Raw genomic sequence first — 20738 nt, 5'->3', positions numbered from 1 at the left:
TCAAACAGGCCGTCTTGTTGTTCGTTTGGGTACCGTTTGAGGCCTTCTAGTTAATCATGATAAATCGATTCGAAATCGCTTACGAGCTTAGTATCTTATAGCAGATAAGTGATCGCTTCACAGGTGAGTGCTCAAAACGTCTGAACGGACATGGAACGCTCATTAATCGGACCCCAAAGACTTCTATATATGCTACAAACAGATATTGATACATGTCGTAAAGAACTCGTAAAAAGATACAGCACCTCGTAAGTTAACATTATAAAACGGGCTCTAAACCCGCCTCTATTGCCTGCGTTGGCCCCCATATCGTCGTGAGAAAAGACGTCGTATACTTGGTCGTGAAAAAAGGCCGTAACGTAAGTCGAACACAAGAAAAAACACGTCGTCGTATCGCCGCTGACTCGGCCCGTTTAGTGTCAGTTCAGACCCCACTTCTCGCACGAACCTCAAGTGCAGGTGACGCCGGTATCCTCCTTGTAGAATTGGATGGCGGCGGCCTTGAGCTCGAACGAGTTTAAAGTGGCCCCAACCGGGCTCTGATAGACCCCGATCGTGTCCCGAATGGCGACGTTCGCGCCCTCCTCGAGCCACTCGTCGAGACTCTTCATTGCGGCGTCGTTCGCAGACGGTATCGGATCGGGGTATATACGGGCCCAAAGTTCGGGCTTCTGGGTCTGGATCTTCGTCCGAACGTCCTGGCGAATCATCGACCGGTAGATCACCCACAGCCTCGGGTCGCTCTCGTTGGGGACGTTCGAGTCGTTGGCCGAAGGGGGGGCCAAGTCGTCCCGTTTGAGGTCCGTTATGGGCCAGAAGCGTCGGGGACCACACCAACGGTTGCGCCAGGTCGCTTGCTTCCCCTCTTGAGTTACTGCGAACTCCCGGTCGATCACACTGGCCGCTTTGATAGCCTGATGCAGGTAGTTGATGGTGTGTTTGATGGGGGTTGACGAGGCAGAGTATCAAACGAGAGGAAGAGGAAGAGATAATGTTATCGAGTAAGTACTCAAACACAATCGGTATCTTAACGGGGTCTGAACAGGCTGGAACATACCTCGTCGGACATCCAACTCGGCCAAACGACCTCCCAAGCCTTCTCGGCCTTCTCCTTACCGAGTACGATCCGCCGGTACGTTTGCCACGCGTCGACCCCGATATCCTCGGCCTCTTGATCCCCGTTCGCGGGCCGTTCCATGTCGGGAACCCCGGGGTACCTCGCGTCGAGCCCTGGCTCGTCGGCCTTGTAGAACGACGGTGCGAAGCACCTCTGCCTTAAGTACCTATAAACGGCCCTTTTTTGACAGTCATGGAGGATCGATTTCCCCCACATCTTCTCTCGGTCGGCGCAGGTCTATACGGAGATGGAGAAGGATCTTAGAAAACAGAAACGGGCATCAAACAGGGGTTAAACGGGACTGACTTTCAACGATTGACGGTCCGACCACGTCACCCTCGACTCTCCACCGGCCGCAGAGTCCTGGGGGGCTCGACCGGCCTTGGTCCGAATCGTCTCCGCGTACTTATAGATAGCGGTGACTATCGTATCCCGTCCAGGGACCGGTTGATCCCCGTTGAACTCCTCCCAATCGTTCTTGACGTTGGCCACGCAGGCGTCGATGAAGGGTGCCCATTCCCTGTTTTGATACACGTTAGTTGAGTCCGTTTGGAGTGCGTTTAGGGACTCACGGCTTCTTCACGTTCTTCCAGTCAGGGCGCCAAAACGTCACCTTCCCTTCCGGTCGAGTGATCTTGACGGTCTGTCGACCGTCGCCGCGAGGAACGGGGAAGACAGCGGGGTCTAAACCGTCGTTTTTCCACTCCGGGTGGGTGCCGGTTAACTTCGTCTTCATCCCGACGAGAAGCTTCACCGTGTGGTGAGCGTGTGCCTGCAAAACGAGGGTTAAACGGGGTCTAAACGTATGCATCACAAGCAAGAATAGGCTTACTTCCAGAACCTTGTTCCTCCCGGCCTTCTCCTTCTTCTTCGGCGACGACGACGACGAAGCACCAACGGGCCCCGATTGGGCGTTGGTCGGGGTCGAGGCGCGGGCGCTGCCGGTGATGTCCCGAACGAGTTTGGCGAACTCAGGGTTGCCGTAAAGAAGCTGGAGGACACCAGCAGCGTTCATCTCCCCAACGAGTGGCTTCGAGGCCTGTTCGACGGCCGATTCCGCCTTGTCCTCGCAGTCGTCGACTCGCTTGCGGAGCCTCTCGATCTCCTCGTAGCGCTCGTCGAGCTCACCGAACAGGGCCTGAACGCCCACCAAAGTCCCCTGAATCTCCCCCAACCCAGCCGCAACGACCCCAAGAACAGGAAGCGTCTGCTTCAGCGTCGACACCAACTCCTTCGTCTGCAACTTCTCAACCTCCCTCCCTTCGGCCATCAAACCGACCGCATCAGACACCTTCTCCACCAACTTGTTGACAGACCTTAGGCTCTTGTCGAACCGGGTCTTGGCGGCAGCGAGGTCGGCAGGCTTCTCGTAGGGGGTCGAACGGGTGTTGAACTGTCAAGATGGGTGTGACCGTGAATCACGATCAGTAAGCAGTCAAACAGAACGATCTCATAGGCTCACGAGGTCCTTGATGGTAGTCTTAGGCTATAGACAGAAACGAACATCAAACGGGGATTGTTCAGTCTCGATAACACCTTCCGAGAAGCCCAAAACAACAACATCGAGAACTTACGGCGGCAGGCATCTTGAGAGGTCGTAAAAAAAGATAGTAACGTTAAGGGGGTCGTAAGGGGGTTCGTATGGACTAGTAAGAGGTTCGTAAAGACTTTGTTTGATGTTTTATAGACAAATAACGATTTCGAGTAGTATGTAGTAAGTTGTAAGTCGATTCGAGCTTCTCGGTCGAGTACGAGAGGGGGGGGGGCGACGCGTACGGGGGTGCGGATACAAATAATCGAGAACAATAAGACCGTGTTCAAAGCCCGTTTGGAGTGCGGTTGAGACCGGTCTGCACAGCAACGCGAACAGGCATTGAACGGGCGTTAAAGTGACCGCGTGTACCCCCCCGTTTAGAGATTTATCCCCTAACAAATGGCGCGTCTAAACTAGCCCGTTTAGAACTCCTCTCAACGGGGGTAAAACGGTCCGCGCGTGAACTCCTGTGATCGCTCGGGTCACACTTTGAGAGGTGAGACTCATCGCAGACGGAAAGAAAGAGAACGGGTTTCACCTCGAATCTCGACATCACACATCATCCTCGTGCTGAGCCGTATCTTACCGAGCTCAAAGTCCGGATCGCCGCAAAGTTGAGACTGTATCAGTGACCACCGAGCAGTCGGCGATAATATATTGTCTGCCTTTCGAATCCAGATAAAAAATGATTGGCCCTACTATGATTGTGCTTAGTGCAATCAAGATCACCTTACGAGTCGTCCCGGGGCGTATCGCTCTCGGTTGTTTAACAGTAACGATTCGTAAGGGTCCCGTCATGTGGAACTGCAGATTTTCGAAGAGTTGCTGTTCCAAGGTAAATACAGATTCAAGCGAAGTTCGGCAGCGAAGGTCAGGATCGCCGCTAACCACGACCCTTCCCAAGCACCACAATCCGTTTTCTACTACTGATACTCACTCTCGCCCTGTACCTTTACAGACAGGTCCAACTCGGATGTACCAGTGTATCTAGATGTTTGGTAACTGTAAAGTTGATCGCTGATCTTCATGTTAGCTTTGATGTAGTGCCGGTTTTGACGTCGATCGTGGTCATTTCGGTTACACATTGGGCGATCAACTTGTCACCCTCGCACATGAAGCGTTTCGCTCTTGCTAAGAAAAAGTATATGGATATAGTGTAGGAGGTTGGAATCGAATCTTCACTTGATGCTTCGCTCGAGCTTCCTCTGTTTGGAAAGAAAACGATCGGGACGGACTTTCGAACCGGGCAACTTAAAAAGCATCACCACGCACGCAAAAGTAAAACAAACTTGAGGGATCGGAGCATCATCTCGCCCTTCTTGAAGCTTGGTACTCCAGTCGACCTTTCGCAAATTCAATATTGGACGTTTTGGAAGACTGCTCGCATTGAGAGGGATTGACTCGATACTTGAGCAGATCGCTCATCCGAAATCGCTGTAGCGTGAAATTGACAAGCGCGTCGAGTCGTACGTTATGGAAATACCGACTGGGACGGAGTTTGCCTGTATCTGAGGTCCTGAGTAAGTAATCATACAATTGTGCATGGGACGAGAACCTTCATGATCGGAGCGTGCAATAGAGCGCGAAGGGATTATGCTGGATGCGGGAAATCACAACTCGAAATTCGTTCCATTCTCGTTCCTCATCGAATCGACGTTCTAATTGGGTTTGATAGTAGCACGATATAGGCAGTCCTCTGTATCCCGCAGGAAACGATATCTGAAAGTGTTTCTCTTGGGAGAACGGGCCAGCCATTGTTCAACCCAAACGGTTAGCCTTTTGAAACACCGCGCGTGTACGCGTGTCATCATGGGTCGCGATGCCTTCGCGGAAGACCTCTAGGAAAGTCTGGTGGATTGATATGCAAGGACCCGCATCAGGTACCAGGTACTGCTGGTACTGAACAAAATCGTAAGATCATGAGAAAGGGTCCCCGATGTATTCAAGTGGTTCGGGTGTCGACTGCTCGGCCCAGTCGCAGGAAGAACAATAGGAACATCGTGCGAAACTCTACACATTGCAGGCTACTCCTCTTGCTCCGCCTACAGCACACATTGTCTGACCTCTCGTCTCACACCCAGAGGGCAACAATCGCCTTGCGATCGAAATGATCGTCGACAAAGTCTTTCTCACGAGTCGGAGATTGGATTTGAACGATAAGCGCGAGGGCGATAAGTCCAAGCGGACCAAGTTGCGCTTTCATTTGGCAGCTGATCGATGCGTCTTGTCTTGCGCGCGCGGGGCTCTCAACCTTTTGCCTCCGAGGGCCAACCTCTCTAGCTCTGTCTCGCTCGATTCTCAAGGTCGACCTCGTCGCAAACGGGAGAAGTGATCGAGTTGTAGCGATCTTGATCTCTCCTCCTCCGTTCGTATCTTCGGTAATAGTCGGTCACCACAAAAAAGACGTCAAGATGCCTTTCGTCAAGCTCCAGAAGAACTCTGCCTACTTCTCCAGGTTCCAGGTCAAGGTAGGTCGGCACAGCGGAAAGACGATATGGAGGAGGAACTCGCGTGCTAAGAAAGTTTTCGTGTGCAACATGACTCTTTTCCTCCTTGACCCCACTTTCGTATTCGACAATACCTTCTTTCATTTTGCTGGAAACTGTATTTGATGGGAAAATAGGCCAGGAGGAGAAGGGAGGGAAAGACCGACTACTACGCCAGGAAGCGATTGGTCGCCCAGGCCAAGAACAAGTACAACTCGCCCAAGTACAGGTTGGTTGTCAGGTTCACCAACAAGCAGGTCATCGTTCAGATCGTCTACGCCAAGCTCCAGGTGGGTTCACGAGCACAAAGGACCAAGGTCGAGGCGGAATGTGGGGGTCGTCAATGTTTTGCAATGCGAGATGTCGAATTCGAATTTGTCGTAGGAGACGAGACGAGGCAGGGATGCGCGGACAATCAGGGGTGAACGCACCTCTGCTTGGAGAGCCGGTCGAAGCGTTGCACGGCATCAAACGACCCACCCACACCGCCTCGAATCGTCGAGTGAACCAATTCGAGACTGACGAAACGTCTTTAATTTCGCGACAACAGGGAGACTTTGTCTTCTGCGCTGCTTCCTCCTCGGAGCTCCCCCGATACGGAGTCAAGCACGGTCTTACCAACTGGACCTCTGCTTACGCCACCGGTCTCCTCTGTGCCCGTCGTGCCCTCAAGAAGCTCGGCTTGGACGAGAAGTACGAGGGTATCACCGAGCCCGATGGTGAGATGACCATCACCGAGGCTTGTAAGTGTGGCAGAGACTCGATGAGATGTGAAGAGGGGACGAGGTGTTGATGAGCCGCTTGCCATGGTTTGCACATCACTATAGTGGAGGGTGACGACGAGCCCAGGCCTTTCAAGGTCTTCCTCGACGTCGGTCTCAAGAGGACCACCACCGGTAACCGAATCTTCGGTGCCTTGAAGGGTGCTTCGGACGGTGGTCTCTACGTTCCCCACAACGAGAAGAGGTTCCCCGGTTACGACATCGAGTCCAAGGAGTTGGACGCCGAGACCTTGCAAAAGTACATCGTCGGTGGACACATCGCCGAGTACATGGAGTCCCTCGAGGAGGAAGATGACGAGAGGTGAGATGACGCTCAAGGGCTATGGTACAATGCTGTTGCGCAGGACCTAACACCCTGATCACTCGATTTCTAGGTTCAAGAAGCAGTTCTCGACCTACCTTGCCGACGGTGTCGGTTCCGAGGACATCGAGGAGGTCTTCACCGCCGCCTACGCCGCCATCCGAGAGGACCCCGAGTTCAAGCCCACCGAGAAGGACACCGCCAAGTGGACCGCCGAGTCCAAGAAGTACAAGTCCCCCAAGCTCACCTACGAGCAGAGGCAGGCCAGGGTCGAGGAGAAGATCGCCGCCTACAAGGCCGGTCAGGCTTCCGACGACGAGGAGTAGATTCGCGCTCTTCGCGAAACGATGCCTTGACGAACGAATCCACTCCACGATGCTTTTTGTACTCCGTTCATGACGCTCGCTATATTATGCGCATGTTCGGGACCTTTCTGTCGCGTTTCATATCCGTCGGTACCGACTGTTCACGTATGAATGCCAGAACACGCCTCTTCCCCAGTGGCTTAGATCAGATGATACTCGCACTATGTACACATGGGCTCTTCCGTTAGGCCTGAGCCAACGAATCTCCGGCCTAAGCAAGGAAATTCGTATGACGAGGGGGAGCAGGAGTTTCAGTTCAGTCCGTGGTCTCGTTTAAGCGTCTCTGTAATCGGTCGCATCAAACGCATGCTGGCAGGCTAAGACGATGGACTTCAAAAGAGGTGTGACAACATCGAGATCGCGATCAGCAGTTCTCCAAGGGGAGAATCAAGGGCAGCCATCAGATCTTGGGCCGAAAGGGGGCCCGCTGACCTCGAGGGTTTGTAGTAATTCAAACCATTGGGCTCTAATAATGAAAGATGCTAGCAACGTAGATGCCCGAGTCATGATTATATACGGAATCGAAAACATGCAAGAGTCATAGAGAGAAACCAGATACAGCCTGAAATGTTGCTACACGAAGCGAAAATAGTGTGCCAACCTCCTGTCTTATCCTATCCTGTTCTTGGCAAAGGCGTCTCATGCCGTGCTACCGCACATGTACCTGCCAGTATCGTTTTGTCGACCGCACAACTTGGGCTCGACAAACATCGCCACGATGGAAGCGAGCAAGATGGCGAGTGCTAGAAGCGGTTTGGTTGAGTATTAGTCACAACGCAGTTATGGGGAAACGGTCGCTAAAGCTCACTATCGGCGCTTCCTATCGTGGATACTCTGTTTTTCGCACGATAGCAAACAGGTTGATGCAGTCAGTACAAGAAGGAATTCGCGGCAATCAACGAAGCAACCCACAGAAACTCCTTCAACGCCGCCTCATCTTCCGCCCGACGTTCCTCTCGGATCTGGAGACTCATGACGGACGGATTCCTGGTCAATCGGGTCGGACGCGGGAGACCTCGACCGCGTTCGACTTCTTCTAGGATCTCTTGTTCCTCTTCACCCTCTCGCTCGTCAGCGGCAATCTCGTCCTCGTCGTCGCTGAAATCAAGAAGGGCCTCTCGTGCGGAGTCTTCGATCCTCTTGCGTTTCCTGGCCTTGGCGAGCGCCGTAAAGACGGGATCGGGCAGAGCGTGTCGGCCCATCCGGTAGTAGGTGTTACCGAGTTCGGCACCTCCGCAGATACCCATTGCGATGACCAGGGTAAGGACCATCCAAGGACCATAGAGCGTATTCGAGTCGTCCGGCCCATTCATACTCAGACTCTCCCTCAGCTGAGCGAGTAGGATAACGACCTCGACGCCGACCAGGGCCCACAGCGCCGTAGGGTCTTGACGCTTGCCGCCGGGTAGGCGTACGACGGTGATGGTCGATCGACCGATAAAGGCTGCGAACTGATATAGGGTCTGATAGACCGGATAGAACGATCGACGAGCGGGGAAGAGGTCGTTCAGGAGTGAAGGTCGTGCGTATTGGTTATCGGCGAACGGCAGGTAAAAGATGACGGTCGCCAAGACGCCCTGATCGGGACAAAAGTCCGACGGGGACAGACGTCAGCCTATTTGCGACTTTTTTGCTTTTGCGTGCGCAACCCAGCCGTTGCTCACCTGCACGTTGATGAGTTCGACCAAAAAGATGGTACAGAGCGGCAACATGTACTTGGCTACGATCGGTCGAGCGATGCTCAGTTTCGCCCTTGTTCCCAAGTCCTTGATCATGCCCTCCTTCCTCGCACCCGGCTTCTTCTCCTCCTTCTGCGGCAGCTTGGGGAAACCGGGTAGCCAAAAGTTGTAAATCGTCAGGATGACCAGGGGGACGAGACCCGTCCCGGAGATGACAGCCGACGGCGAGGCTCCCAGTTGAGTCAGGACGGTGTACGTCAATGCACCTGCAAGACCAGCTGCACCTCCTCCCGAGGTGTACAGACCCACGGATTGAGTGATATTATCCTTGAATCGTGTCGACATTTGGTAGAAAGTGCTATGTTGGCGAGCATTGAGAGAACTTTTTGTCAGCCACTCGGCCGTGGATGATATCCCTGACAAGCCGACATGCGACTCACAGATCGCCCAAGTTCGAGCTGCAACTAGCGAGCGCGATCCCGACCAGCCTGACAAAGAGGTTCCCGCTCCACGCCAGGAGGTTCAACCCGAGAAACGAGCATACCGAGCAGACCCCGATCCTCCACGGATAGTTGACTTCCTCCTCTTCGATCTCTTTACCCTGTTTGATCACGCTCCTGGCTTTCCGTTTGGGGACCAACTTGCGGACGAGCGGGATCCGACGCAGAGTCGGTTTCAGAGGGGGAAAAGATGCAAAGGGGACGAGGAGGCGGACCATAACTGAGGGGAGAGTGTAGGCGGTCAGGACGGCGGACTTGGGTGCCTTGTCGCCCACGAGACTAGAAGAGCAAAGGCCATAGAGCTAGAACGAGTCAGTTGATGTTCATAGCGAGGCAAACGACGAGGCAGACCTACTCTCCGGCAGCCGCGGTGACCACGCTGAATTGCATGGCTAGACCATAGGGAACAAGAAAGCATCAGTCAAATAGAATGCCTCAACCCTAACCTCGTACTGTGCTCACCTATCAGCATCCCAAACAGGAAGAAACTAGTCCCTAATCTCATAGCCTCCTGCCCGACCAACGGTTCGCCCTCGTCATCTCCACGAATGCCCGCCATCCCATCCGCCGCGTCCGCTAGAGATTTCGCATCCCCACCTCCTGGTCGACCGATCCCCAAGCTAGAGTGGTACGAGACGTCTGAACCTCGACGGGCGTGTTGTGATCCGAGCAAGTAGGCGGACGAGGTCAGCCTCGAATGGGCGGGTCTGTCCCGATCCGCGCTGAGATGGGTAGGATAGCTCATCGTTGTCGACTGCGAGAGGCGATTGTTGACCCTCGAGTTGATGTGCCGTGCCGTGCAGGATCGATTGACTGCCGATTGCCCACTCGCACTCTATATATCGAGACGACCTGCCGCCGGGATAGGGGAAGAAACGACGACGACCGACGACGACTGATCTGATCAAAGTGTTGATGATGCTTGATACTTGATGTGATGTGGATTGATCGCGAGCGAGGGAGGGAGGCGGCGGGTTATCGGACTCGGCCGAACGTCCTTTGGATCAATTGTTCCTTCGAACGTTTCAGAAAGTCGTGATGACGATCCACCGCTCTCTCTCTCTCTCCTTGTTCTTCTGATGGAAAGAAGTAAGGATGCGTGCCTTTCTCCGCCGAGCCGACCTTGGGGGGTATGTTACGGCGTCGAGGGTGTGTTGGCTTGACATTTATAGTGTTTAGATACCTGGTTCCAGTACTAAAGATCTCAGGATCCTGTTATTTTGTTTGTTTTCGCCTCGATCCCATGGGCCAGGGGCGGTGCAATGCGGGGTGGGATGACGGATGCTTTTCTTGCGAACCGGTTGATATTTGCTTCCGATTCCTCGAAACGGTCGTTCCGTGCGTGCAACACTGCATGCATCGTCATATCGTCGTCATCCTGTCACCACATATATATACCTTGTTCACTACGTATTCTAGCTGTATCGTCGTATAATTCACTGATTACTCCCAGATTCCCTTTTTCTGACGTATTTGGTACCTTCCTGGTCCAGATCGACCTATGTATCTATATCGAGCGGACACGCCTGCTCCCTTACTCCTTTTCCTCCCTGAGACAGACCGAGATCTCACAAGCGTCCACCTCGGCGGTCAAGTCGTCGTAACCCCAGACCATCTCGCTCGAGTAGACCAAGTTCGGGTTCCCCTTGGCCGTCACGCCCTCGCTCTCGTCCGGGGTCCAACGGGTCTCATCGATCGGTCCATCAAAGAAGGCCTTGGTCCACTCTTCCTTGGTGGACGGGTTGGTCGTCGCGGGAGGTTGGGTGGTGAGACGAGGCTTCTCCAACGAGGCCCGTTTGAGTGCGGGGGTGGCTCGGACCCAACTGAGGTAGGCGGGGTTACCGGGCTTGACGACGTTGTCGGCCACGATGCAGGTGTCCTATGAGGGGTGAGCAGCAAGCGCGCTTAGCATAGTGCGCCACGGAAAAAGACCTTGAACCTTGACCGCCACTCACGGGTCCAACGAGTCCCTCGTCCTCCATCATCTTCAAGTCGTTGGTGTACAACGGCTGATATGGGGACAGGGGCAAGACGTCAGCGTCATCCGACCGATATCGCTGCACTCATCGAGTGTAGGGCTCACCTTCAAGTGGTCGATAAAGACGAGGTCAAACTTGAGCGGAGCGGGGAGGTTGAGCGTCTCCCTCAAGCTCTTGATCGACGAGGTCGAACTGCCCTCGACGATCTGTAGACATGACAAAAGTGATCGAAGATCAGCATTCGGTGTCATCGCCGTCTTCCATCCCTCGACGATGGAAGCCGCGTCGACTCACCTTGACGACATCCTTCAACCCGGCAATCTCGATGGCGGTCCTAGCGGTAGCAGCGTACACGGGGCTCTTCTCGAGCGAAATGTATCCGGCTCGGTCTTCCGTGGTGTCAGAGGACCAGTCTTTGGGGTAGATGCTGTTCGGGTGGGCGTCTCGCATGGACTATCGAGATGAACGAAGTAAGCGGCGTGGAAAAGGGTTTAAGGCGAGGAGAGGAATACTTACTCGGCTGAAGGTGATGGCCGAGTATCCGACGTAAGAACCGACTTCTAGCACCAGCTACGTATGATCCCACCAAAACCGCACAAGTCAGCCATCTGATTTCAACCTCGTGAACCCCTCCACGGACCCACCTTGGGTTTCCTCTCCTTGATTACCCTCTCGACTCCCTCTCCCTTGGTGCCACCGACGTTCATCAAGTAGAACTTTTTACCAAACTCGTACAAGAAGTCGAGGACAGGCTGAGTACCCGGGTTGTTCTGCAACGAAGGTTCGGCCAGGAGGGCCTTTTGAAGGGCTTCTTCTCGACCATCGCCCTGCAGAGTGTCAACGAAGCGATCCAGATTAGCAACGAGCGAGAGCATGACGGCAAAGGGGAGCGTAGACGTACGTGGAAAACGGTTCCCTGTACGGGCTCTAAAGGAGGTCAACAAGCAGAGTTGACAGGTGAGCCAAAGGTACCCTCGAGTAGCTGCAGCACACGAGAAACACGACTTGCCGTGGTACTTTTGGGGAGGGTTCTGCTTGTCGACGGGCATGATGAGAGAGATGTGTGAGGATGTTGTGGATCAAAAAACAAAGTAACGTAGAGTGGATATAGGATTGAAAGGCTGATTACAAGTTGCAAAGTCGTCTTTAGGCTAGGACATGGTCCATTCCCCTCTAGCTCTCGACATGCCAGCGGGTTGATCGGAGGGGGGATCGACTTTCGGATGCAAAACTCTCGATCTCCGAGGTTGATGACGGAATGCGAAACTCTGACGTAATAGCGCGCTAGACACGATCAAGGTTCTTTCGACGGTGGCTTTTCGGTTGGAATGTTCGATTATCCTCGGAAGCGGTTCCAGCCGGCGATCGCTTGTATTCGATCTGGAGTCTCGGTCGACCGAAATCGAGAAATGGACGGCGATCGAGTACGACAAGCGGTATTTCGATCGCTCGTGGATTAAATTGGTATCCGCGGAACTGGTTTCATCTATTAGGGTTTGAGTAAGTTGAATTTTTCGTCAGGCGAGCATCGTTTCAACGTGTGGCACTGACGCACTGTGAAGCGTAACACACTGGGTAACGAAACAAATACTGTTGCCAATCAGCTGATTACTAATCACCTGTAGACAAGCGGGGATCTCTCTGAACAGATGTGCATATCTCTTGTTAGTGGCCAGTAGTGGGTCGTGCTTCCCAGTGTCGCATGTCGAACTTGATCTGGGCAGAACCTGTCATGTCTTTTCTGCGACGACCGTTGGGTGAAGATGCTTGGTTCAGCGCTATTAATCGAAGCAAGCAGACCTTCAGTCTATGGGCTGATGGTACGGCTTCAAGAAGGCGCTTCCATCGAGACATAGCCTGCTGTAGAATGAAGCGCAAATTCGACAAGAGGAATCGAGCTGATACGGTCGGCTGGAAAGTTCGACCTGCGAGCGTGGCGCCGCTGTCGAAGACAACAGGATCTGCAGAGAATAACTTCCTCCACTGCTACCTCTCGCTTATCTTATAACGCAATCTTCGGCCGTCTTGGACCTATAAGGGAGCGACTTACCGTACTTAAGGCAAACAATGAGTAGAGGCTCCGGCAGAAACAGCCAGAGGTGTACACGTCCTGTCTGTGCCTACCCAGGAAAGAAAGTTCCGAGTTGAGTGGTGGACTTGGTAGTATGAGATTCATGGGAACAGTATGTATTTCCTGGACGCCTTGACATTCTTGACATATGGTACATGCGCCTATTACCTGATCCGATGCAACATCATTGTTGGCCCTAGACCGGACCTCTCGAGATAACTTTATGTCCACCGTAAAATCAGTGCTTGGAGTCAATTCAACACATACATTTGGATGTAAGCTCATATCGATGGTGGCGCCAGAGATGGCCAGGAAAGGTCAAGTGACTGCGCCTTTTCTCCGATTGGCACCAAGATGACACTGGCGGCTGTGCAGTAACGATGGGAGTGAGCGAACATTCTGACCGCAAGCCAAAGAGAAAAGAATCTCAGGGCGCACAGGTAGATGTCCATACGTGCACGATGGGAACTCGCATGACGCATCCGAAGCTTTCGCAGAGTCTGAATGGGCAAACTCGAATATCTCCGCGCTTGTATAGCAACAGCTGGGACCAGAATCTGGAATATCGAGGCCGCCACTGTCGTACGCTCGGACCCTTCAAAGATGTCACTCTTCAAGATCGGCGCACAAGAACATCATGCACAGATGAGGTCCCGCTGGCAGCTAAACGGCTGTCCTTGATCTGTGGAATACAATGGCCACTTCTCAAAGAGCTGATCCATTGACCTGTAGACGGTTTGCGAATACGGACAGCTTGGTGCCGGTTGTGGATCTGGTGGTAATTAGGTGACGCTACCAAGACATGAAGAGACAAGGCATGGCGGAAATACCATATTCATCTTCCCATATGGCGGCATCTCGTCGCGCATACTCGGCTTGTTCGTCCGTTTTACAATCTTGACCTCTTAGACGGAAGGGCGGAAGTGGAAGTGAAAGAGGACAAACAATTGCACTCTCAATGAAATTCTTTTGGGTATGTCAGCCAAGGTTTTTAGCCGCTAGAAGACAATGCACCGTTTCGGCCGGCAGGTTTTCCTTAGAGCGCAGACAACAGCCAATTCAGAGACAATGACGGGTGGCAGACAACTCCCATCTCTCGAAGGGCACGATCACAGACTTTGAGACTACGCCAAAAATCTACACGATTGTGGAAATGGTTCATTTCATTTCAGGGAACGAGCGGAACAGGGTATCGTCTCAGACGCATATGTAAAGAGGAAAGGGAATCGAGGGCGAGTCTTGGAAAAGGTCAGGTATGGTCGCGAGCGGAAAAGGAGACGAGATCGGCCTCGGTATGGAACCCTGCTTTCTTTCGGGTAACCAGCCTATCAAAGATGAAGCAAACAATCAGTGATCGTATGACAGGCGGCTTACAACAACAGCGCGGACTGACCTGTTGGAGCTTGATACAGTAGAGAAAACGGGAGTTTTAGTAGCTGCTCTTTCCTTGCAACCACTTGTTGAGCATGCTGTAAAAGAGTCGGTTGCTATCAGCAAGGCTAGCAATTGGCTACAGGACAACGTCATTGCTTACTCGTCAAGGTAAGAGACCTTCTGCCCCTGAGGACCGTACTGAGCGCCGTTGGCAGCGTACTATGACAAGAAGTAAAATACGCATAAGTGGGCGTCAAGCAATCCTGCTGTGACGCGGATCTCGAGACTCACCATGCCGGGCTACAGAGTTAACAGTAACAGGAACACAAATCAGACAGGCTCATACCGCGATGAAGCGCTCGCAGCAAACTCACCATCCATCCGTTGTATTGACCCAAAGCCGAGACGATGTTCCCGTCGGGGTTACCTCCCATCTTGTCGACCAAGATCGAGGCTCCCTTGTGGATGTTGTACCAAGGCTCCTGGCAGTCCCCGCTCGGGTTGTCACAGGCGTTACCGGCGACTTGCATGATACCCTGTTCTCCACGGGCACCGACGGCCGAGCGCTTGCATCCAGACTCTTGCATACCGATCGACATCAACAAGGCCGTAGGCACTGAGGACGAGGCGAGCGGGCGTCTCAGTTGTTGTTGGCCAATAGCTCGGCAAGCGTCAAACCGGACTAAACTCACTGTTGTACGAGGCGGCAGCATCAGCAAAGATGCTCTGGTACTCCAAACACCCTCCAAAGACCTCGGGGTGGGTCGAAGGGTCAGTGATGGAGATGAGATCCTTGGCCTTGATCGAGGGAGGGTTCCAACCACCGCTGCTGTCGAGCCCACAGTTGAGCCACCAAGGGGCACCGTTAGGGTGATCAGCCGAGGGCTGGTTAGCACCGCAGCTATCGAGGACGGGGCAATGTACATGTCAGCACAAAGACTGGTGGCTTTCGTCAGCGATTTCAAATTTGACACTCACGGTCCGTCGGCGTAGAGCAACCCCGAGTTGGAAGGAGGAGCCTGGGTAGCCGAAGGAGCGGCGGACGAGCTGGAAGTCGAGGTGGGTGCGGCCCAGGTGTCAGACGACCAAGCCGAGGAAGACGACTGGGAGTTGTGCCAGTTTCCTCCCCAAGGGGCATCCGAGGAGGTCGAAGCCCAAGTGGTCGAGGCCGGTTGCAAGACGGCGGCGACGACGGTAGGGGTGGCAGCCGCGGTGGACGAAGCCCAGGACTCGCTCTGACTCTGGGTAGAGGACTGGAAAAGCAGGCGAGAGGGTCAGTGTCGGAAAAGGATGGCAGCGCTGAACAATAGCCCGGAACTCACAGCAGTCGCGGAAGCACTGCTGACAGCCGAGCTGGACGACGAGGCCAAGCTGGAAGGGGCGGCAGCATCCTTGACCCTACAGATCTTGCCTCCCCTCTTCTTGTACTTTCGAGAGACCTTGCCGGTCCTCTTGCTGATGGCAGCCTCGGGAATACCGTTCACGGTGGCCTCCTTGGCCTGACGGTCGGCAATGATGGCCTTGTGGTTGCGTCGGTCGAATTTACCGTGAGGGGAAGCGGCCGAGACCATCGAGATCCCGACGAGGGTGGTCAAGGCGAGAGAAAGGATTCCGGAGGAACGCATATTGAGCTGATGTGTCGGAAAAGGGATATAAGGAGTGGGCTGTGGCGAGTCGTCGAGGTCGTATACGTGTATGGTGGAAATGAACGTAGTAGAAGAAGATAAAAGAGATGGGCAACTCGATCAACGAGTCTGTACTATGTGAAAGTCGACCTGCGAAAGTGAAGAGGTTGTTGATGATGGTTTGGCTACTCACAAAGAGGTGTATGATCTATCGGTTCCTTTTCTGAACTGATGTAGCGAGGACTTGTCTTATCGTTCGTGAAGGTGCACAGACGACTGGACTGCCGGATTGAGAGATGAAAGGTCGAGGTAAGAGAGAGAGAGTAAGAGCACGGTGCGTTGATCCTGTTGGAAAGGACAGACGATCCTCGAGGGGTACGATGAGACTGCGAACTATTTGTCTGGCTCTCGTGACCTCGACGTACGAGTCTGTGTATCTGTTCGTTTGTTGTTTGGGTCCGAGTGAGGCTCTGATCAAAGAGGTAGCAGGTAGCTAAAGCGATTGTTTGGGGATCTAAGAGAAGGTGGGTGGTCGACGTGGATGTGTCGAATCTGTTTGTTTGTTGTCCTTGCCAGAAGAGAGTCGGAGTGGGGGTCCGGGGGGTGGGGAGTGGGGTGAAGGAGGTGGATGAATCGATGAATTGATGAGGTGGTGTAGTTTGTTGTTTGATGCGTTTGATCCGTGTTCGACTCCTCGGTTTTGATGTTCGAGATCAAAAGGAGGGCCAAGGGGGGCCAAAGGACGAGAAAGGAGCGAAAGGAGGGTGACGACGAGGGAGCCAAGCGAGGGAAGAGCACAGCACAACAAAGAGCTAGCGTGGTGTGCGTTTCAAGTGTTTCGAGGGTGTAGCTAGGGTAGAGAGAGCGTGTCGGTCTTTGTTGAAAGAGGATCTAGGATGACGCGAGCACCGGGCACGCTGGCAAACAGTAGTAGTGGACAGGGGGAAGTAAATGCTGAGAGTTTGGTAAGACAGGCAACACGGACAATCACATTCGATACGACATCATTTTATCATGGAGCTACCCTCCCATCAGAGAGAGATGGCTCGACGACCACCCAAGACTTTCGACCTCGCGGAATATTTGACGGACTTCGTGCCTCTTCTTGTCGCGCCTTGCGAAACTTGGCACAGCTCACGGTCGCGTCGAGCCAGCCACGTTCGCCCGCGGCCTAGGACACAAAACAAATACAATCGAGGTAACGCATCTGACCGTCCTTGTGCTCTCGCGCTCATCATCATCCGGCAAGGGCGAAGCCGAGAGACCAAACGAGAATAGCCAGCATAGCCAGACGTGTGATGAAGTGTTTGATAACATGAAACTCGACAATGTTCACCGAGATGCGAGATGCGGGGGGACAAGGAAAAGAGACCGCTCTCGCCCACTTTGAAACCTTCTTACTTTTGGTCGCCAAGGGAAACAACAGCGAAGCAGAACCCGACGCCCCCGTCGCCTCTTTTGTTTATCTTATCCACCCGCGGATGTGGGGATCATCGCTCGTTTAGATTCTCGGACATGGTATTTGAATGCGATGTCCGAGATGAATTACACCTTGCTTACGGGCGCCACGCTTCGGGTGGCTGAAGTGTCTGACGATACGGTAATTGCGTAATTGCAATTACGTCGGCGAGTGCGGAGATGCTAGGATTTGATTTGACATCTTCGGACCATCACAGTATCACAGTTCAGATCGGTGATCGGTGTGATCGCTGGGATTTCCTTGCACAAGTCCAACCTTCGGAATCCCCCGTCATACTATCGAGATCGAACTCCTTTCGAGTTTTCCCGAGCTCGATTGCTCTTGTGAGAGCCGCGGAAGGATTCGTGATCAGCGAGAGAATAGCGGCAATGGGAACCGGCCCGAGATCGTCGATGTGTGGATTTCCTTCCGCGGAATGTTGTTCATCGAGATTCCAACAGAGGCCGGCACTACAGGTGCAATGAGCGCAACGACAAGGGGAAAGAAGCCATGGGGCAGCGCTGCCAGTCATTCCTGGAGCTCACAAATCTGCCTCAAACCTCCAGGAACTATCGCGCAAGGTTGGGGACTTGTGTGTGTGCGGGTGAGCTTGTGTGTGTGTGTCATGTAGACTCGCAACGACCGTGTGTGCCGACGGCAGTATTCTCCCCTCTCGTCATCGATCTTTCCAGTATTGCTAGATCGGGCGATGCGTCGATCGGGGATGGATCATGGCAGAAGTCGAGCGCAGCGTTTGTTAAGGGATTAGCGCCTCAGCTAGGCGAAAGCTTTCTTAATCGTCGGGTATCGTCCTTGCCCTCGCTCTGGCCCGGGCGGGCAAGCCACCATACCCCCCATCTCGCTGTCATTCCGCTGCCACCGGGGCGTATAGCTGGAGGAATAGGGTGCCACGGCAATTGAGAAGGGGGATCGTAGGACCCCCCAGGCTTGCTCTCGTCAGCGAACCTTTCGGATCGATCGGGTCTATCGATGATGCTGTGGCAGCGGGGTTCAGGGCTCGACCCGAATTGTACATATACCACCCAGGCTCGACACGTTCGTTCAGGTCTCGTCGCACAACTTCAGTCTTGCCTCTTTTCCTTCTCTCAACGAACTCTTCTTCAACTCGACGAGCTTCTTCCATCTTCAACACTTGATCCCTCACCCCTCCCCTGAACTCAACTTCAACGAAAATAAAAACTCTTCCATAATGTCTTCCGATATGTCAGGCAACGTCGTCAAGACCCCCACCGGTCTCAAGGTCAACGGTAGCGAGAAGCTCGACTACAACTTCCACTACGTCTCCCCCGTCTTCGACATCAGCCACGCCAAGCTCGCCGAGACCTACAAGCCATGGGGCCGAGTCCTCATCGTCCTCGACAAGAGTGAGTTTAGTGTTCGCTCTGGGCGTAGTCCGACGTGTCGAGCGCGCATGTTCAGTTGAGCATGAACTGACGGCTGTTGTATCTCACTCTGCGCAGTCGTCGCCGGTATCTACCAGAAGCCCATCGAGGAGTACTTTGCCCACTACAAGGTCCCCGCCCACTTCAAGCTCATCAACGGTGGTGAGCTCAACAAGAACATGGACGTGAGTACAGGGTGGACATGAAACCTTGCTGCGCGAACTCTCTTGCTCATCCCCGGCCGAATCCCATCTCATGGCGACAGACCTTCGAGGAGATCGTCGACTTCCTCGACGCTTCCGGACTCGTCCGACAGGAGCCCCTCCTCGTTGTCGGAGGTGGTCTCGTCACCGACGTCGCCGGTTACGTCTGTGCCAGCTACAGGCGATCGACTCCCTTCATCCGAGTACCTACCACTTTGATCGGATTGATCGACGCTTCCGTCTCGATCAAGGTCGGTCTTAACCACAAGAAGCTCAAGAACCGACTCGGTGAGTTTTCGAGTTCCCCTGCCAGCGCATTCTCATCGCGTCGCATCGTCACCTCGGTCAACGTCGACACGTCACGCTGACGTAATGCGCTGTTTGCTTCCGCTCCCCAGGTGCCTACTTCGCCCCCGTCGACACCTATCTCGACTTTTCCTTCTTGAAGACCTTGCCTGAGGGTCAGGTCCGAAACGGAACCGCCGAGCTCATCAAGATCTGCACCGTCTCCGAGAAGAGGATCTGGGACCTCTTGGTCAAGCACGGAAAGCAGCTCGTCGAGACCGGATACGGTTTCAAGAACGACGACAAGGAGTTGAAGGCCATCGGTGATGACATCTGCAAGAGCGGAATCGAGGAGATGCTCAGGGTATGTGGTAGCGTTTCACTTTCATCAGTCACGGTCGGCCGCTGACAGTCCCTCTTCCTTCATCTCGCAGCTCGAGTCTGGTAACTTGCACGAGTTGATGCTCGACCGTGTCATCGCTTTCGGTCACTCTTGGTCCCCTACCTGCGAGTTGGGAACCTCGCCCCTTCCCCTCAGTAAGTGTCCCATGTGACGATTCGTATCAGACCATGTCACTCATTTACATCTCTTTACCACAGGGCACGGACACGCTATCATGATCGACATGGCCTACTCCATCACCCTCGCCCACTCTCGAGGCATGCTCACCGACGCTATGCGTGACGAGTGGTTCACCCTCGCCACCCAGGTCGGACTCTCGATCGATCACCCCCAGTTCGACGCCAAGCTCTTGCAGCTCTCTACCCGAGCCATCGAGAAGACCCGAAACGGAAAGCAGAGGTTCGCCGTTCCCGACGGCGAGTTCGGAAAGTGCACCTTCTTGAACGATGTCTCGGACGAGGAGCTCGCCAAGGTCCTCGAGACCCACAAGAAGTTTGTTGCCGACAGGTTCCCCAACTACAAGGGACAGGACGCCTACGTTGACTCTGGGTGAGTTTCGTCTCGTACTTCCACATCATCATCTTTGACAACCGACTTATTCTATCACCTTTTCCATTCCCTCTCAGTGACTTGGGTGAGGACGTCGAGAAGTACATCGAGAACAAGAAGAACGGCGGAGAGACCCTCTCCGGTGGATGCGACCACTCGCACGGCAACGGAACCGCTCCTTCGCTCAAGAAGGTCGACGGCTCGGCTGCCAAGGCCGCCGTCGCCGCCGGTGCCGCTGTCAACTCGAACGGCCAGATCGTCAACGGTCAGGACGGAACCGCCTGAACAGGGTCTTCAGTCAAACATGACTGAGGCTCTGCGTTCTCGGGTCTCGACGGATCGGTCTTCAATATCTCGGCTTTTCTTTTCTGCGAATCGACAAATACAAACCGTACACGAATAACGACCCGTGCGGGAAGGGGATGCGAACCCTCTTCTCGCCGGGAAATGGACTGTGTAACACTACCCACTCAAAGAAAGGAAGTGCGCTGCAACACAAAAGAAGGGAGTTTCTCTCTCTCGAGGGGTCTCTCAAAGTTGGTGTTTTCTAGGGTTATTTTTCTATCATGACAATGTAAATGGGTGAATGCATCGAGCATACAAATGAATACTTTTCCTTGCAA

The 20738-nt window shown here is 53.7% G+C and overlaps 5 protein-coding genes across 5 annotated transcripts; 2 read left to right on the top strand and 3 right to left on the bottom strand.

The window, feature by feature from the left end:
* Positions 1-4582: 4582 nt before the first annotated feature.
* On the top strand, positions 4583-6765 carry HD553DRAFT_354486 (60S ribosomal protein L5-2). The gene is made up of 5 exons (XM_046183798.1): positions 4583-5119; positions 5275-5427; positions 5688-5880; positions 5965-6220; positions 6294-6765. The coding sequence occupies exons 1-5, from the start codon at positions 5063-5065 to the stop codon at positions 6544-6546; spliced, it is 912 nt and encodes a 303-aa protein (XP_046040449.1). The 5' UTR covers positions 4583-5062; the 3' UTR covers positions 6547-6765.
* Positions 6766-7064: 299 nt separating this feature from the next.
* Positions 7065-9929, bottom strand: HD553DRAFT_303449 (CLN3 protein-domain-containing protein). Its single transcript, XM_046178877.1, has 7 exons — positions 9227-9929; positions 9120-9156; positions 8705-9043; positions 8250-8622; positions 7498-8162; positions 7394-7419; positions 7065-7328 (listed from the first exon to the last, which is right to left on the bottom strand). The coding sequence occupies exons 1-7, from the start codon at positions 9507-9509 to the stop codon at positions 7225-7227; spliced, it is 1827 nt and encodes a 608-aa protein (XP_046040448.1). The 5' UTR covers positions 9510-9929; the 3' UTR covers positions 7065-7224.
* Positions 9930-10109: 180 nt separating this feature from the next.
* HD553DRAFT_333218 (S-adenosyl-L-methionine-dependent methyltransferase) lies at positions 10110-11889 on the bottom strand. The gene is made up of 8 exons (XM_046182093.1): positions 11753-11889; positions 11645-11670; positions 11388-11570; positions 11260-11313; positions 11038-11196; positions 10848-10949; positions 10720-10773; positions 10110-10643 (listed from the first exon to the last, which is right to left on the bottom strand). Exons 1-8 carry the CDS (start codon positions 11790-11792, stop codon positions 10299-10301), a joined length of 963 nt encoding a protein of 320 aa, XP_046040447.1. The 5' UTR covers positions 11793-11889; the 3' UTR covers positions 10110-10298.
* A 2061-nt stretch (positions 11890-13950) lies between these two features.
* Positions 13951-16260, bottom strand: HD553DRAFT_303446 (uncharacterized protein). Its single transcript, XM_046178876.1, has 9 exons — positions 16007-16260; positions 15511-15852; positions 15167-15441; positions 14881-15089; positions 14563-14804; positions 14480-14488; positions 14349-14407; positions 14208-14283; positions 13951-14139 (listed from the first exon to the last, which is right to left on the bottom strand). Exons 2-8 carry the CDS (start codon positions 15811-15813, stop codon positions 14244-14246), a joined length of 1137 nt encoding a protein of 378 aa, XP_046040446.1. The 5' UTR covers positions 15814-15852; positions 16007-16260; the 3' UTR covers positions 13951-14139; positions 14208-14243.
* A 1927-nt stretch (positions 16261-18187) lies between these two features.
* Positions 18188-20559, top strand: HD553DRAFT_16961 (uncharacterized protein). The gene is made up of 7 exons (XM_046176887.1): positions 18188-18657; positions 18754-18860; positions 18941-19166; positions 19277-19527; positions 19598-19700; positions 19764-20115; positions 20193-20559. Exons 1-7 carry the CDS (start codon positions 18483-18485, stop codon positions 20398-20400), a joined length of 1422 nt encoding a protein of 473 aa, XP_046040445.1. The 5' UTR covers positions 18188-18482; the 3' UTR covers positions 20401-20559.
* Positions 20560-20738: the final 179 nt, after the last annotated feature.

The sequence above is a fragment of the Filobasidium floriforme genome, assembly GCF_021052385.1.
Source record: "Filobasidium floriforme strain CBS 6241 chromosome Unknown HD553scaffold_1, whole genome shotgun sequence".
Lineage (NCBI taxonomy): Eukaryota > Fungi > Basidiomycota > Tremellomycetes > Filobasidiales > Filobasidiaceae > Filobasidium > Filobasidium floriforme.
Note: the sequence above shows the minus strand (reverse complement) of the source record. Positions and strands in the feature narration are given on the sequence as shown.